At 49.6% G+C, this 18854-nt stretch overlaps 1 protein-coding gene across 1 annotated transcript in view; it reads right to left on the bottom strand.

Moving 5' to 3' along the window:
- Wge (BAH domain and coiled-coil containing protein winged eye) overlaps window positions 1-18854 on the bottom strand; it is a 195116-nt gene that overhangs the window by 30072 nt on the left and 146190 nt on the right. The window contains 12 exon segments of the mRNA XM_077670330.1: window positions 423-623; window positions 1334-1609; window positions 2725-3092; window positions 3259-3329; window positions 7953-8061; window positions 9262-9505; window positions 10337-11358; window positions 11808-12193; window positions 13218-13446; window positions 14415-14558; window positions 14777-14932; window positions 17109-17423. Coding sequence (XP_077526456.1) covers window positions 423-623; window positions 1334-1609; window positions 2725-3092; window positions 3259-3329; window positions 7953-8061; window positions 9262-9505; window positions 10337-11358; window positions 11808-12193; window positions 13218-13446; window positions 14415-14558; window positions 14777-14932; window positions 17109-17310 — 3408 coding nt within the window. The 5' untranslated portion in view covers window positions 17311-17423.

The following is an 18854-nucleotide window of genomic DNA, read 5'->3' as shown; positions in this document are numbered from 1 at the left end:
ATGTTTTTGTAAAACCAACTGCATAAAATCTTGTGCCAGCAAAACAGAAATTCTATACTGATGTGGTTTTATTGCACTGAATTATTCAGTTCATAAGCTTTTGAATGCAGCAAAAATGATACAAATCGAACCAGTACATCCCAAGATATTGTACCCGACAGCCGACCTTGTGGGGAAAAAATTGGTTCTGAGAAAACGAGGTATGAAGTTTGGAAACATAGCAAAAATTGTCATTTAGGCGACTTCAAAGGGCGACAGCTTTGTGAACACTTAGAATACAGCTATGATATTTTGCAGACACATTCTTTGGGACCTGTAGACCGCAAATAAAATTAATACAGAAAATTGATTTTTTGGCAAATCTTCCGTACTCAAGACCAGTGTCCCCGTTTTTTAAGCTGAGGATTTCCACAGGGGCGAACCTGAATCGCTGTCGTGACCGATGTGACCGCACAGCCCGGCTTGATGCTGGGCATCGTGGGTGCCGGGCGCATGCAGTCGTCGTCGCTCTCTTCGGTGGCATTGTCGGTGTCGCACGCCTGCACGCCTTGTTCGACCAGGCACTGCTGCGGTTGGGGAGCCATCAGGGACGGGGGAGTGCTGGTGACCAGCGGGGACGTGCCCTACACACAGAGAGACAGGCGGACGGGAGATCTCGCACCTCCAACAAACGAGACAGAGCCAGTTGACTCCGACAGCATGAGCTCTTCGTAGGCAGGGAGCTAAGGAGCATAACTATTTTAAAATTAGCACGAGCGAGAAAACGAATGAAAGGGAAAAGGAGATTTAATTGAAAAGGACTCAAGCTTGCTTGAGATCTCACTACACTGACACTTCAAAGCCAAATTATTTTACCAGGATCTCATCTGAAAGAACACAGCTAGTTTCGCTAGGCTTGCAGGCACTGTGATTTCTTGTGTTTGTGACCAGGAAATGTGCATCCTAAAGCGATGCCTCACTCACCGAACATACAGTGGAACCCCAAAAATATGGCTTTCAAGGGACCACGCAAAAGTGTTGTATGATCATGCCGCCCTACTAGGTGGTCTCGCGCAACATGTGGGCTATATTTAGCGAATACCCCCATAATTTGCAAACTCCTAACTGAAATCCCAAGTTTCTGGATTTCAGTGGAGCACACAATCGACTGAGAAGGACATAGCTACCCTGGACCTACATCATGTGGCATTAACTAACTGCGAAGTCAGGTGGACAGAACTCGTAAACCCTTTGACACCGCCTCCCGTCGAGGCTTTCGGGAACTCCTCGCTCGGGATAGGAGAACCGGCCTGGCCTGTTCTCGTCGCGCGAGGAAGCGAACGCTGGCACTTGCCTGGGACACCTTGCCCCCTCCCCCCACCAGGGGGGAGGAAGAGGAGGAGGAGGAAGAGGAGGCCGGTGGTGGAGGGGGCAGGGCAGCCACGTGGTGGTGCGTGTGTGTGGTGAGCTGCTGCACCACTGCAGAGGGGTCGTACAGGTAGGACACCACAGAGGGGGCCGGCGGAGTCGCCACCGCGGTGGGCATCGCAGAGTACGCAAAGGCCGCACCCGTCGACAGGTCCTTCGCCGCCTCCAGGATCTCGAGCTTCGGGGGCACTGCCTCAAAGACCTAAGCGTTGCGCCAACGGGGGAAGAAATGGGGTCACAGGGCTGCCGAAACTACACTGTTTTTTTCTAAAGACCAGGACCTCTGCAATGGTGAGGAGCTCATAATTTAGCCAGAGTACGACAGAGCGTGACAACTAGCATGAAAGAAACAGCACCAAATATCCTGATAATGACCGTGACCGCAAGCACACCAAAGAGCTAATTCAGCACCACTCGCACTTCCCAACGGCATCCTCCTCAACTGACAAGTCTGGCTTTATGGACTGCAGACGAGAACGGAAGCTAGGAGACTTGAGTGCTCGAATAACTACCAATCACGAAAAAAATGCGCACCAATCCACCCTGTGAATGTGGTTGGAAAGCAAAGCGGTGAACGACACCCACAACGATTACCCATGCGACGTCCCTTAAATTCACTCACGTGGCTCTACAAATGGCGGAAGCAGAGACAAGTGAAATGCACTTAACCACACCTCTTATCACTTCATTGAGATGATCTTTGCTAAGGTTAAATCAATGCACGATTCATGAACGGTGGCCGGTTGAGTTGTATTGGTGAAACACATAAGCGGAAACTCTTATTTTTTTATAAAATAAAGGAAGCTCACACCAATGCACGGAATCTCACTATTTCTCTGTCTCTGCCATTGCCAACGGAGGCGACGAGATCGGCGGCAGAGACGGGGGAGGGGCGAGATGCCATGCATTGGTGTGAGCTTCCTTTAATTTTTGCTAACTCCTAGCGCTTGCGCAAGGCGCGCACATGGCTGCTACACGTGCCGTGGGCGGAGCACACAGTGGCGCAAGAGGTCGCATAACGCTATCATGTGGCATTCAGCGCGAATGCAGTGGGGTAAATTCAAAGATGTGCTCGGTGAGTGCACTGTCTGTCTCCCCCGTCTCCGCGTGGGCTCGTAGCTCAATCGGTAAGACAACGGGCTCTCGCTCCGTTACTCTATTCGTTCCCGGTTCGATTCCTGGCAGTGCCAGTAACTTCCTTTATTTGTTCGTGGGAGTTTTCTGTTGACACAACAGTCGTGAAATAACCGTTGTTGGATAGAGGTTCTAAGAAAGCTTTGCTTTAAAAGGCCAAAGCCGGCGAGAGACAGGACACACCGTTGCAGTGGGCTTCAGGTCGCTCCTCCACTGGTCGGGAACGATTTGCTGGAAGGTCGTGTGCTGCTGCGTCGTCAATATCTGCTGCACGGGGCTCGCCGTCGCCGCCCCCGACAGCGTCCAGCTCGTCGGCGCTGCGGGCACCAGGTACAGCTGTCCCGTGAGCGCGTCGCGTGCCAGCTGGAAGCCGCCGGGCGAGGCGAGGGGCGGCGGCGGTGTGGCTTCCTGGGGCAGCCAGATGGTGGGGCCCGTGGTCATGACCGAGGGCGCGGGCGCTGTCGTCAGCCAGGGCAGGGCCGCCGCCGCAGCCGGCCGCAGCGCCAGCGCGTCCGAGTGCGAGTCCCACGTCGTGTGCGCCGGAACCGGGCCTGAATGGGGAAGTGCAATAGGAGCGAGAGGCAGGCAATCAAAAGTGAATTTAGAATTTCGCATCTAGAACAGACAGCCCCATGTTTCACTACACCGTCAATCCCACTTTCATTCAGTGACCAATTTCAGCCAAACTTAGCATTCCAAACAATCCAAACTTCTCACCAGATGTAAGGAGGCACGCAGTTGTTGTCTCGGCCATGCCCTGGTGTGCTGCTGGCCCCTGCCTCGAGTCACTGTGGGAGGTGAAGTCATGTGGAAAGCCTTCAGCTGAATCCTCCTCAAAAGTGAACACTACATCTGCCACTAATGTTGCAATTTTCATAATACCCCAACAACCCACACATTTATTTTTGCCTACTACCAAGCTTTCATTTACAGCGTTACCTTGCCTCTATCCCAGCTGGCTACCCACCCCATAGGCTATCCCGCCCTGACCAGCACTTAGCTCTATGAAGGACTGCAGTACTTTTGTAGGAAGACAGCCAGTATGAGCTAGAACCGGCTTACATGCATTAGCCCTCTCCAGTTACCGTCTTGTTCTACTTCATATTGCAACGTCGAAGTGGCAGACTTCAATAAGACACACTGTGGAACACAAGGCAGCTTAAAATGGGGCACAGAGACTTGTGCAATGAAAAAACCATGCTGCACCTTCTTTAACTGACTGCTGCTATTATTCTTTTTTAACAGTAGAGCTGTTTAAGCTTGGGCTTACTTGGTACGATGGAGAGAGAGAGAGAGAGAGAGAGAGAGAGAGGGGGGGGGGGGAGAGAGAGGGGCGGGGGCTCCACCGGCGGGAGACCATGCACTCAAAAAGAAGCCCTGTGCTTTGGCTTTTCACCTCCATCATAAAAGCAGCCACCACGGACTGAATCGAACCCAGATCCTTGGGTTTAGCAGCACAATCTCCAAGCACAACCATGCATAAACTTAGTGGAACCAAGAAAAGGCTAGGTTGGGCCGCCAGCATCGCTGTTTGCCCAGTCTTTGCTTTCCCAGTGCAAAGCTGGCCCTTTTATTATTTTTTTTTTCTATGGGTCTACTTGCCAAACCTGTAAGAATATTTGACCATTTTTTTTATCCAAGCAAAGTCAATTTCTTTGCGAATGAAGCTGCCTTTTATTTATGCACTACCGTTTGATCCTTACTGCTTTTTACACTTAGGCACATCCCACGACAACTCTTTCTAATATTGCAGCATTCCTTCCGATCCTGGCTCCTTCCCCATAATGCATTAGGAGAACTCAATCAACGCAGAGCAAATAAAGCAAATCTAATTATAACCTCTACAGGGGTGAGACAGCTGATTCAGATATGGGAGCAGTTTTTGGAGCAGCGAAATCTTGATTTTGGAGCAGAAGAACCTTGATTTGGAGCAGAATGACGACATTTATTACGTAACCTTAGGAGCCTTAAAATCAAATTTTTGGCAACTTGGAGGGTGGGGGAAGGGGGGGTGGTGCACTTTTTAATGGGGTTTTGAACGTACATAACACCGAAACAGCCTTTCAATTAAGTATTTTCTACTACAGTACCACAAGGCACGAACTGCGCTACCTTTTTACAAGCCATTTATAAATTCTTAGGCTCTATGCATAGATAGCATGGAGTGCCGTTGAAAACATTGAATCGAAAAACTAAGCAATCGTAAGGCATTTTCATTATCATGTGAATGCTGAAATTATTATCTTTGTTATCCCAGACTCGGCTTTACACACAATTGTAGAGGCATGGCAAAAGTTGCGCAAAGCGAGGTGACAATCTTCGCACCCCACCAGCCCTCCCATTTGAATCCCCAAGGTGCACATTGACTACGATCGCAATTTGAATAACGTTGGTATGTTTAGCCACCTCCCTCTTGGCATTAAATTTCACTTCAGATAGATAAACAATTATTACTAGCGTGCAGTAATAGCCCGTCCCGCTATCGGCCACTGCTTGAACATTTTGCGGCTATGTAGCCTGCGCCGCCAATTCTGCAGTGTCGATCGTCTCATTTCCGCCACTCGCAAGCTTGCTGTCAAGGGTAGCAATAACTTAGTGTTTTATTATACGCCTCGAGCTTCGCGATCGCTGCGCCGCCTGCCGCCGCTTCTCCACGGCGTTGACGGGATTTGCGCTGCTTGACTGATAGGGGCTCGTGCAGTGTTTTGGTTCTATTTCGCTTCTTTTCGCCTTTCCGCGCCCTAAAAAAACTTGTTATGGTAACGACTAAGGCAAAGAGTACGTTTAGGTCACTTAAAAAGCAGCTGCGTCTTCGTAGAGTACGCGATCGCCTGCAAGAGCTACCTGGGGACGCGGTTCTGCGCGCTTCGTCGCCGCTCTTCCGGGCGTCGGCGACGGCAGCAACATATCACCCATGTCACCTCCAAAAAATCAGGCACAAATGAATTCTACTGACGCCTCGTTTAGACCTGATGCTGGCACAATGAGAGGTTGGCTTCATTTTGCAGCGTGGACAATGAATGCGGCTTCGTTTCGCAAATATACGCCGCAGAAAAATATGTTTCGGGGATGTGATTACCCAATCCCGGACAATAACTTATGCCTTTTATAGGAATATAAACCATGCGAAAATGTAAAGTATATTCCAAGCCTGTGCGTCGTTAAATATGTGCCCACACACGCCATATAGCAAGAACCAAGGAAATGAAACCACAGAAAAATAAATGCTGTGCCAATGCGGAATTTAGAAACATAATAGCTCTAACGGAAATGAAAAAAAAAAACAGTGCAGCTTCTGGCATGCTAAAGACGTTCGTCTAAACTTAAGCCAGGTAGGTTTCACTAGACCAACTATACGCGAAATGCACTACGATTTCGCGAGAAATCGGTAGGGGGGAGGGGGGGGGGAGGGGGACGCCGTGTACAAATGCGGAGCGGAATCAGGCAATGAACGTTTTAGTAATCCCACACATAAATCTCGCGTTCACTTTCCTTTTGTTTTTCTACTTCAACTAAGAGATCATCGTACGGCGGACGCATTTTTGGAAGTATACAGGGTAGGCTGTTCAACAAGCGATGAAATGTGTCGTTGGAAGAGTGTGGTATGTGATAAGGCCCTCTGATTTCAGTTTCTGGTTTATTCTGCAGGCTCCCTGTGCCATATGACGATATTTCGAAGAAGCATTTAGTCGCGGACGCGGATTATATTGTAAGCCCGTCTCCGCGCTGCTCGCAGAGGTTATATGTAGCAAATGAAGGTCTGCGGGCGCGCACCTCACGACAAGACGACTCTGTCGTGTGCTGATCCCCGAGTATAACTATGCATAGTCCATCGTATTTTTGTTGAATATTCCCGAAATTAACACAGACTGACTTGTAAATGGTGGTGATCAATATCAGGTATAATATTGGCAAACGCAACTGGTGTGCTCAGGTATGAGTGCTCCGCTGACTATGTAAGCGCACAAAACCGATCTAAATCGTAGTGTATAGCCGTAGCATGAACATCTGAGGAACCGGTGGTTACAGAGACACGGCTAGTAAATTCAGGTCAGTGTAACTACAATCGGCTCCATCATACGCCGGTTCCGCGACGCTGGCCTGTGACACACACCTGGCGCTTATACAGACCGAAAATACCACACTAAGATCGCGTCGGAAACATTTACACTCTCGTAAACACACCCCATTTGCGAACAGAGTGACTGCTCCACACAAACATGAATTTCAAACGTCCACAAACGGTAAATCTCAGTCGTTAACGTGCCGCAAAAGCAGCGGCGGCACAGGGGAGCGGGGCGCGGACTCCCGCGCCTGCTTTCGAAACGGGCCGCTAGGGGGATTTCAGTGGCGCCCCTACAGGCCGCGCTCGAGGCGTATAACACCGCAATGAGTCCGAAATTTCACTTCACGCACCGCGCCTCTCACTCGAGGCCGAAACACGGTGAAATCACGGGCCCCACGTTGTTTTTGATGAACTCCCGTTCTGCGAGTCACGCAACTTTCCTCACCAGATCAAACGACTAAATGAAAACCCCGCCACCCCCATTACCAAAACCACAGTAGAAATCGGTGAAGAGCACTCTGCCTGAACCACGAGCAACTGCTTCTCCCGACGGCCATGTTTTCCAATATTCACCACATCAAGATGGCGGCGCCCAGTATTGCCGTTCTGGAGATACGGCTGATACGGCGCTCCAAAAATTGCCGTCTTTTCATCAATTTTCACCAGTAGTTTGTTGCCTGAGTACACATACGTATTTTTTCTACAGAAATTTACAATTGTTTTCCATGGGAAAACTTAAAAAATACACAGAATATAACATGTGCAACCCGACATGGTGAACTTCGAAAAAACTATCTTGGGGACAATTTCATGCGGGTTTTTTATCTTTACAAACAGGATCACCATGGGGGTGCTGGAAAATTATGCCGTCAGTAAGCATTTTTCCCACTGAAACTGGCGGGAGCGTTAAAATCCTTGGCTCTCAGACTGTTTTGGAGCAGTTTGGCGCAATTTTTGCAATTTTCAAGCTTTTGGAGCAGCCTGGCGCAGGAAAGCAGATTTGTATCAAAAGTGCGCAATATGCGCAGCTGTCTCACCCCTGCCTCTACTGTTCCAACCCAAAGTGAAACTCCGCTGCGATTTTTCATTTCTATTTTTTCAAAACAAACGACAAATATGGCTAGTCGGTGCAGCATAACCTTGAGTTATGCTTTCTTTTCTAATCTACTTAACATCTAGGTGCCTTATCTACATCAGTTCTATATATTTTATCTATGCTATCACTTTGTTAGGAAAGACTTCTAAGCTGTGACAACCTCAAGCTGGCTACCTCCAAGCCTTGGCACACACAGCAAAAAGAATGGAAAGAGACCCCGTAGTAAGGTTGCCCAGCACACATCCTTACCAAAGACGCTGGCCCCTGTCGGAGCCTCCGGCAGCCAGAATGACGGTGGAGCAGCTGACCGCCGTGATGTGGCTCTGCTCCGCTGCACTCGCCGACAGGCTTGTCTTGCCTGCCGTGACAAGAGAAGAGACAGGAGGGTTCTTTCCTTTTGCGGTGCCCGAAATTGTGGCAAAACAGGCCCTGTCACCAGACCACTCACATACCCACTCTGTCGCGGCAGATTAACGGATTGAACCATAATTGTGTGAAATATGTAATTAACAATAGCAGTCGCCCATCTCCGTCTTGTAAAATAGCAATACTGCTATTTTACAATTCAGCTTCGCTTCAATCTGGATTGAAAGTGCCTGTGTGACAGGGGTATGGGTGTCATTCAACGCAATGAGAAGCGGAGACAATGTTCATTTACTTAATGGGAACAGCAGTAAAGTCATCCGCACTGCACGTGAGCGAGACGCAGATTGAAAACAAACGTGTGGGCATGCTTGCATTCAATGCGGATATACCCATCACCCTATCTTACATTTTTAGACATTTTTATAAGGAGGTATTGACGCCAACTTTTCCTTTATATTAATGCAATGCACGCGTCTACGTCTCTTTTCCTGGTACACTAAAAGCCTGAAAATGCTGTTTCAATACTGTTGCACATCGCAGCTGATTTCGTCCGCAATAGATGGTATTCACTGAAAAGTTTAGCTGTCAATTTCTTCGCTTGGCAACACTGGAAACAGCCACGGACATGGCCGCTGCACCACGGACATAGTGCTGCTTGTGCCACTGCGCCCGCACGCCAAAGAAAAAAAAAGAAAATACGGGTGTGCGTTGTCTGCTCCGTTTCAACCCGATTCTCAACGTGGGTGTCAACAGAGATGTTATTAATCTCACTCCCATTGGAGTAGAGGCCTTACTTTGTGTTTGGTGGGTACGGTTTGGAACGTCCAACACACATCATGTGCTTAGCACAGAGAAGTACCGTCATCCCGGGGAGCCCAACGGAACCAGTGACGGCGCACTCACATAGTTGCCGGCATGCGTGCCTCGCCAGTGAATACAACCTATACCCAGCACCCTATCTTACATTCTTCCACATTTTTATAAATAGGTATTGACGCCAAATTTTCCTCATATCAATGCAATGCACACGTCTATGCCTCTTTTTTTTTTTTTCGGTGCACTAAAAGTCCAAAAATTCCCAGTTTCGATACTGTCGCACATTGCAGCTGATTTCAACCGCTATTTGTGCTGACCTGCCCAAAAGAGACGGTCACAATTGGGGTTCGTGGGAAGAAGGAAATCGGAGACTGACTGCAGGTGATGGTGTGGTCCTGGCGCTGCTGTGCCACGGCGATGCCGACAGGGATGGGCTGGCTGGCGGCGTTGAGGACGCTCAGCGCGGGCACCACCGACACCGTGGTGTCACACTTCTCCTCCACCACGATCTTGCTGCCGCCACCGCCACCCTCCTGCGGACGTCGCGTTGCCACGCATGCCGAGTGGGAGGAGGGACCCTCGGCCGCCTTCCCGATGACTGCCTCGCATGACTTGGAAATCTGCGGGGAGGCACACGTGGCAGTCGCAGGGGCTCCCCTCTTCGCCAACTCTTGCTCCGAACAGCAGCAGTAGCGAAATGCACATGCATTTGCCTTCAGGCCAGGCATGTCTCTCTAGATGGATAGGATGCGCTTCCGAGCAATAAACATCCAAAAATTATTCTAAACACAACTTCAGTGAAACTCGAAGTCAACAAAACAGCCAATAGCAGGCAACTTACTTAACTTACTCCGTCGAATATATTTTTCTAAACTAGAAATAAAGCCAGATCATTACATAGTAAAAGATTCTTCCGGGCCTTCCCATCACAAACACAGCTGCAGCATCAAGCCAATCTTCGCAAGAACTAATATTTACAAACACTCTTTTTTTTTCCAGAAATCAATAACCGAGTGGAATTTGTTGCCCTGAAACTCAACTCTACTTTCTGCTCCAACATAAAATGCACTTTGTCAACTGACTTTCACAATACTTCTTTCATTTACGAACATGTTGTGTGCCTAAGAGTGTGGTGCTTTGATTTTGGGTTGTGTTGCAGTGCGTGTACTCTGCCCTGTGTGAAAACGCGTAAAATTTGACGGTGACTGACGTGTTTTTCTGACCTTTGATGGATCCCAGTAATAATTTTGTTGTAACTTTTTGTTGTACCTTTTGTTTTACCTTTGAACATGCTGTATCTTTCCTGCTTGGACCTTAAATGGTTCGCAGTAATGATAAATAAATAATAAAAATAAATAGACGTTCCAGGGTTCTCTCAACCGATAACAAGCTACGAAATGTGTCAAGCACTCTTGGCTAGGGCTAGACAAAACCTTCCGGGAAGAGCGTACCTTGAGGTTGACCGGAGCGACCTCTTGCACCTTGGGCGAGCCCGTGCCGCAACGCAAGGGTGTGGAGAAGACCGACGTGGTCTTGGCCGAGGCCTTGGCCACACCGACGGCAAGACCGCTGTTCTTGCCGCCTCCGCGGAGCCTAGTCTGCGAGACCACCTTCGTCTGCTGCACCGACAGCATCACCGCACTCTTGCCCAGGGGAACCAGCGTGGCCGTGCTCCGCCCGTCCAGGTCCAGGGGCTCCCGCTTCATGACCGCGCCGGCAAACCGGCACTCCGGTCGCACCTCTTCCTTCTCCTCCTTGGGCGAGGGGAACCGCGGAACGACGGCCGCCACGGGGTTCGGGGGCGTCATGGCCGTGACGGCATTCGTTGCGGCACCGAGCCCCGGCGCGACGGTGTTTGTCGGCGTGACGAAGCTCGCCGGCACAGGAAATCCGGTGCTCGCGGCCGAGCTGATGGGTGTGACACTATTCACAGGGGTGACGACGGTCCTGCTGACGGGTGTGACGGTGCTGACGGGCGTGACAGTATTGACAGGCGTGACGGTACTGATGGACGTGACGGGGCTGACGGGGGAAACGGTTTTCACTGGAGCGACAGTATTCACAGGCGCGACGGCGTTAACGACAGGGGCTACGGAGCTGATGGGTGTGACGGTGTTGACGGTGGTCACGGGCGCAACTGCGACAATGCTACGGCTTTCGCCAGTCGTCGAACTACAGTCCCCATGGGTCGGAGGGCTGGTGGCGTCCTTCTCTGGGCTTGGCGTCGAGGTCGATTCTGGTATTACTTCGGAGGGTGGCGAGGAGGAATCGTGATGAGGGGTTTGGCAAGGAGACGCTTGGCGGGGGGAAGCTTGGTGGGGAGATTGTGACGGAGGGCTTTGGGGGGACGGCGAGTCTTCGGCGGTCACCTCGGGCGTCGGAGGGGCAACGCTGACGTCGGGGGTTGATGAGCTGACGATGGGAGGTCCCGACGGCGAAAGCAGGGGCGGTGGATGCGCTGAAGGCGACGGAACTGCAAGTCATATGCATGAAAAAAAGACAGCATTAGGAAATTTGGCTTTAAAAAGCTGTAGCTAAACAGAGTTTAAAATATCCAAACTTCAAAATGTAACATTTTCATACCGTTGCTCAGTGTTACAGGACCGAAAAAAGTCACACTGCCTCCACAACTGTAATGCCCTTTTTGAAGGCAAAAAAAAAAATGTTCCCATCTACCTTCAACCAAGAATTTTGTAAAAACACAATTCCACAGCCACGCAAAAATATTTCCCATTTAGAGACTCAAGCCTGCAAACCCAGGAACACTAAAACGGCTCATGCACCATTACTCCGAACTTACTCCAAATTTACCCCTGCACCATTACTCCAAAATTACTCCAAACCTACCCATGCACCCTTACTCCAAAATTACTCCAAAACTTCACAGATTTAGGAGGGAAAAACACAAATCCACCGACTCACCCGTCGAGGTCACCTGATCGGGCGGAATGCAACATAAAGAGGTCCCGACAGAGGACACCGAACGGTCTGTCGGGCCGGAGCTGGTCACCATCGTCACTCCGGTCGTGACACCACCACCACCGGTCGACAGGCAGTCCCGCGACCACTGTGCACCGGCATTCGCGCTGCCACAGTTCTCGGGCGCGCAAGTGCAGTGCGAGCACTTTTCCACAGTCTGCGGCTTCGGGTGGACGCTCGACGCCACCGACACTGACGCACTCATGGACAAGTCCGTTGGGCCACTTTTGTTCACGCTTTTTTGGGACAGCGACTTTTTCGACCGCGACTTCTCCGAGCTGCGGTCGCGCGGCGTGTGCGCGTTTGGAGGCTTGCTTGATGACCGCCCGCTGCACGACAAAATGAGCTGCTTTTAAAAACATCGCCACAATGGCAGATAGCGGTGTACAGACAAGGGGGACATGGCCAATAAAACACTCATCTAATTTATGCACCAAATGCAACCAAAGTTGGTGCACAAGTACAGATGACTATGACAAAGTCAAAGCAGAAATGAGATTGTAGCTATCTTGTATTATAATTTCCAGGTTATGAATGCATCCTAGCAATTACTTCATCCCATAATGAAAGAACTAATAAAGCCTAAATTTCTCAATTTTGAAGCCGCTATATTCATTAAAACATGGTGAGCAACAAAGCTGTTCATTATTTATTTTGGGCTTTTAACTAAATTCGAAAAGCATAGAGATTTTCAGCACATGCCCACTTTTTTACTTAGGATAGGGCATGAATGTTATGCCATTTTTGCTGATATTTACTGATTCCACTGAAACAAACAAACAGCTTTATTGCACACAACACACCTTCACGAATACAGGGGCTTAAAAATTTGAAGCAATGTAAGCTTCTCATTGACTAGCTGTGCATTCTCAGTAGTACACTTGCACAGCTTTTCACTTGTACTTATTGCAAAACCCGTGCAAGAAAAAGAAATGCAGGATGCTCACACTAACGCGGCACACTTGAAGGTAGCGAAGCTGTAGGCAACTTTCACGACCATCGCGACAACTTAGCTCCCCCAATTTTGCTCCTTCTTTGCTGCGGCAACGACATTTACTCCATCATCGCTGCTATAAGTGTGAGCTTCCTTCAGTTTTTTTTTTTTTTTTTCATAAGTGCTGATTATTGGACATCACCTTCGAAGGGCGTCCGCTAAGATGTGTCTTTCTCGTTCCAAACAAGCGTTGCCACAACTACAACTAACGCTGGAGTCTTCCTTATTCCGAGCAAGTGTCACCACAATTACGGCGGACGCCGGAGAGTTTTTTATTTTTTTTTTGTCAAGCTTGGCCAATGTCCCCAAGAAAAATTACGATTTGCTAAACAGCTTCGATGTTAAAACAAGCGTCCCACCTCTGCGCTGACGAGCTGAGCGAGGTGACAGTGGTTAGGAGACTGTCGGTGTGAGTCCGCGCCGTTGTCAGCAGCGGTTCGTCGACGGTCTTGCCGCTGTGGCTGCTGAGGTCGGTGCCGGTCGACGCCGACGTGGGCGGCGAGAGCAGCGACGAGCTGGCCAGGGGCGACAGCGCTGAGGCGTAGTGCGCCAGTGGGGAACCCAGGCTCGGGGAGAGGAAGCCCCCATCTGCAACGATGCACGCCAGTGTCAAAAAAGGGTGATACGAACTGCGCAAACTGCACCCTATCGGCTATGAAAGTTTATGGGTTGTAGCGACCAATATTTTTTTTTTAACTACTGACTAACGACATAAAATGTGCTGTTCGTTTGAGAAGTCCCATGAAGCATCACCTCGGCACGCAATGCAGATGCTCGGAAGCGGAGAAATTGTTCTGATAACTGCTTTTATACAAAGCTGCAAACAGTTAGGAGTACTGTCGGGAAAAAAAAAAATAACACGAGAAGAAAAAAGTTTGTAACAGGATACAGTACGTGCCGTACTTAACAGGAACACATACAAGCACCTGGTCAACGTGAGCTGAGAATCAATGTGGGAATTCAGCAATGTAGCTCAGTTAAAATGAGCCAATATGACCAGATTACAACGCCACCAAAGTGCAATTAGATCAACCATGATTGACATTTGTAAAATTTTCAACACGAGTCATATCATCTGAGCGTTATAACTACTGCAACAACATCCATCACTAAGAGCCGATGAGGCAACATCGGCAAGCGAAATTGTGGTGACACACATTAGACTACCTGTGTGCATGAATATACGCGAGATTACTGGCACCGTAAAAAAACTAGACTTTGGTGAGCATTTCCTTCCCATATCTGTTTTTGAGAAACAAAGTCGCAGGAGCACTGTCTGCAACAAAAATGTTTACTCTGCCCACGAGAAGACTAATGTCCCGCAACACAGCTGTAAACATAACTTCGAAGCAAAGCTGGGGTGCGTTGCATTGTCAATGCCCAAAGTGTGAAAGCTACTGTGACGAGGTTTTTAGCATCCAGGATAATTTTTTCAACCAGCCAAGGTGAGAGCTTCTTTAACTGAAATCACATTTTACTGGTGCCCCATGTGACGGCGGTGTACACCATCCCCGGCACGAGTTTAAATCCGAGGCAGGTAGCCGTCTTTCCCTTACCTCGGTGTGCGTCCAAGATGGAAGGGTAGGGAGAGGCGCCGTGTGCAAGCCTGGGAAACAAGCTTCCAGGCGGCCCAAAGGGGTCCGGAGGGGAGCCCAATGGGGGGAAGAGAGAGTAGTAGCTTCCCCCGTACCGGCCGTAGCCTGCAAAAAGAGTTGCACGCAATTTATTCAGAGCGACGAATCAATGCCTCCAGAGGGCACGTTTGATGTTAGCACCAGGATTCCACAGAGTCACATTGCACGTTTTCGCCTGTTTGATCCGTTCTCACGGTAAACTTTGTCACAGCAATGGAAATGTCACAGCGCGGCAAAGAAAGCGTGGCTATGACACGAGGCGGTAACGAAACAGCGGCACTCACTGTCAGGTGGCGGAGTTGGGGGCCAGAACTGGCGCATGGCTGCCATGTTGGGCGATGTGTGTGGGGCCCGGAAGTTGCCCAGGTGGCCCAGGGGGCTTCCGCCCGAGCCGCCCACCGCTCCCCCGCCACTGCTGAGGGCGCTCAGGTAAGGGAACACTGCAAGGGCAGACAGAAGGCATCACATATTAGTGCTCCGGCCATTCTCAAAGACTCGTTCTCCCCGTACAGCAGAGTTTCACAGCCAAACTGTAGGCAAGCTATGATCAAGAAAATGACATTCCGTGACTGACCAGAAGAGAAGTATGCGAATGATGAGGCACCCCCCGGCCATTAAAGGGGCCATGGAGACAAACCGCAAGCAACTACCGTATTTTCCGGTCTATAAGTCGCACCACCCTCAAAACAGCAGTTTTTCCGGGGAAAAAGAAAAGCATATAAGTCGCACCGGTGTATAAGACCCACTGGTGTACAAAACGTGCTTGTTAATCAGGTAAACTCATAGACGATCAGTTCGTTAGGAAGCGTGGCGAAAGTATGTAGTTGTGGCGGCCACCGCCTATGATCGCATCCCCTGGTAAGCAATGCTAGATACGTGCATCTACCGTCCAAAGTCTAGACAGAACTAACTTCTCAAAAATGGTTTATTGATACACACAGATGGCATGTACTTACAGACGGCGTTTAGGCGAAACCATCGAAGCCTTCTTCCTCCGACTTGCTAACAGATAATTCATTCATTTAGACTGTATAGCTGTGCCTCTTAACGTGCGCTGACATCACGCAGCACACAGGCACCTTTTCGAGCGCGGACCACGTGCAGCCGCCGCGTACCAAATTTATTCCATACATAAGTCGCACTGGTGGATAAGACGCACCAACAAAAATTTCAGAAAAATAAAAACATGAGTTATACACCGGAAAATACGGTAGCCCCTGGTAGCTCATGATTCCAGCTGGAACAGACGCTTTTCTGACCAAAAAAGTGCAAGAAATATCGAAAAGCTTTCAAACTTTGTGCTTCAGTGATGTATACAATGGGCCAGCACTAAAGACATAGTTATCGCTGCATTAACCACACATTCACACTGAAGTGATACAATCAAACGAAACTAGAGGCCCCTACAGTCACCCTGTTAGGTATCTAGGTAGTAATTTAGGTTGGTGACCCCCAATCGTACAATCTTCTGTGACATCATCGAGAAATTGCCGGAAGTGGCTGGTGAGTCACCACTGCTCCATAGCTAACCGCACCGGTGTGCACTGGGGCACACTAGTGTGCCTTTTCATCAACGATAAACCACACCGGTGCAACCCATCTGTCCTCAATAAACCAGGGCACGTTGTCACAGGGCAATTTTTGGTTGCCCCGTCGAGCCCCCAGAGAGTCGACGAAGCGCTGGGATTCAATCCTGAGATGCAATGAGAACAAGGCCTAGGAAGCGGCTTCCTCAAAAACTGCTGCAGTGATGGCGCGTCGACGCACTCGCCTGAATGCGGAAATGGCTGTACGTTATTGTTTCCGACAGGAATGGGTTGCTTGCGAATTTATTAGACAGCGATGCTACGGGCTCAGAACGGGTGCTAATAACGGCCAGAGATTGCACATGAGCAGACGAACATTATGTGCCATGTGAGAATTTCGAGGTTACGCAAAGAAGGCTGCCGGGCTAGTCAGTAGGAGGAAATATTGGAGCCTTTCATTCGTTTTGTTCGAATGAGGTATCACGCACAGTCACTGCAGTGCCCAGACCGTGAAGGGCCTACATATTTTGCCACAGCTGAGGTACAGGCTGTGACTGCAGGAGCTCGCGTTTTTGCAGCTCTCAGAAGACAAGAAGTAGCTTGTAGGTGGCTGTTTAGTAGGAGTACGTTGTCGCTACGTGTGGGGGATATAATCTGCGTGGTGACTGTCAAAAAATATCCGTTTGTAGCAGCACTCTGCCATACTGTGCTGCTTTGTTGGAACTTGTCAACACTTTCATTAATTGCTCTCATAGCCCAAACGACGGCGTTAGGGTAGCACCACTCAGTTTGTCCTCGATCAACGCTCCAGGCTGGAACGCACCATCGTGGGGCACTGTGCCGGTTTTGTGGGCAACCCCGGTGCGAGTTTATCAAGGATGCAGTATTTGTTTGACTTTTGCGGTAAAATTTGCGTCATCATTATCGGGATCGTGTTAATGTACCAAGAGTGTGTTTTCTCTTTTGTCTTTTTTAACTAGAGCCAGGTGCTTGTGACGCTAACTAGCCGTACCACGAAGCGAAGTTTCCCCTCGTGCCTAGTCCTAATTACTCCGCGGGGAGGACGGGCGCGCCGGGCGTTCACACTTACGCGCCGCGGTGGCGCCTCCGGCAGCGGCTGCCGCGGCCGCGGCAACCGCGTGCGGCGAAGATCCGGCCGCCGACACGGCCGGCGGCGGCGTTCCTCCGTGCTGCTGCTGCTGCAGGAGCAGTCGCGCGTAGTGCTGCTGCAGCGGGCAGGCGGGCCCCGGGGCGAAGCGCGCCTCCAGGGGGCTCGGGGCTTGGCCCTCCATGGCCGCTCCAGCGCCTGCGAGGGCATCAGCACCCCGCCGGAAACTCCCAGCGACGCTGCTGCTCCGCACCGACGACGACGCCCCCCCGCCCGACGACGACGAGGCCCCGGAGCCTGCAACCAATGAGAGAAAAAGACAGCGCTCTGGTCAGAACTAGGACGAGCAAAGTACAGGTTTTCCCGCTCAATTTAATTCAATCGCCATACAATTTAATCCAGGCGCCAGCCAATTTAATCCAAGTGCCATCTAATTTAATCCAGGTGCTAACCAATTTAATCCGGGCGCCAACCAAATTAATCCAGCTATCAGAAGGTTGTTCAGGAGTGTTTTGTGCGAGATCAGGCGCGGCTTTTGAGCGTGGTGTGATGAAAACGTGGTGTTTCTTGATCCACCACGTGCAAAATATCTTATGCGCACAGCTCAGTGAACATAAATTATCAACACGCGCAGACCAGGAGAGCGGTCTTGTTTGATCCGTAGGTGGCGTGTGCTGATCGTCTGCGACTTGTTAGCGTATTGTTACGCGAGTAGACGATACTTCTGAAGCGAGCAGGCGATATTTCTGACTCGAGCAGAGGATATTATATTTTGAAAGTTATATCTTAACACGCAGAAGCATTCATTGATTGAAAATTATAATAAAAAGGGTATTTAAGTGATGTGCTTTTATTAAATTAGGGAGCTTCAGAAGGCATGTACGCGAGGAGCAGACGATGCTTCTGTTGTGAGTTATCGACGGCGCTCTCGCAGACGATCAGCTCACAGCACGCGGCACCAGCGGATCAAAAAAGACCGCTATCTTGGTCTGCTAGTGTTAATAATGTCCATTAAGCTGTGCGCATAAGATATTTTGCACATAATGGCTCAAGAAACTGCATTTTCACCACACCACGCGCAACAAAGCCCGCAAAGCTGCGCCTAAGTTCGCACACCCCTGAACAACCTTCTCACAGCTGGATTAATTTAGTTAGCGCCCCGATTAAATTGGTTGGCACTTGGATTAAATTCGCTGGAACCTTGAATTAGACGGCCTTTGTATTAATTTAGATGGCACTTCGACTAAATTGGCTGGCGCCTGGTTTAAATTAGATGGTGAATGGATTAAATTGAGTGGGAAAACAAGTCACCACTTTGTTTAAGATCGTAAGACGATTACGACGAATTTCATATGGTTAACACATCTACCATCTCGTGACATGCACAGTACAAAAACTTCCGCTTATGGCGAATCTCTGGTAATAAGGAGTAAGTTTTACGGTCCCTTCGATTTCGTCATAACGGGAGTTGTTACAGCGCGAGCTACAGCGTGCCTACTTTCGGTTACCACGAATTTAACGTTTAAGACGAACACTTTTTGCTCTCTTCTGACATGCAGAATGCAGAAAGTGCGCGTTTAAAAGTTGATTTTGCCATAATGCGAACAAATTTGCACGATCCCTTTGAGATCGTTCGTCATAACGGGAGTTCAGTGTATGGTACAAATATATTAACCGCACCACACGGTAAACCCACATCGTGTTTGCCGCCAAGACGCAACACTCATT

This window comes from Haemaphysalis longicornis, unplaced genomic scaffold, assembly GCF_048455015.1.
Source record: "Haemaphysalis longicornis isolate Haplotype H1 unplaced genomic scaffold, Haemaphysalis longicornis Haplotype H1 scaffold_5, whole genome shotgun sequence".
In the NCBI taxonomy this organism is placed as follows: Eukaryota; Metazoa; Arthropoda; class Arachnida; order Ixodida; family Ixodidae; genus Haemaphysalis; species Haemaphysalis longicornis.
The sequence above is the reverse complement of the archived record's forward strand: the minus strand, read 5'-3'. Positions and strand labels throughout refer to the sequence as shown.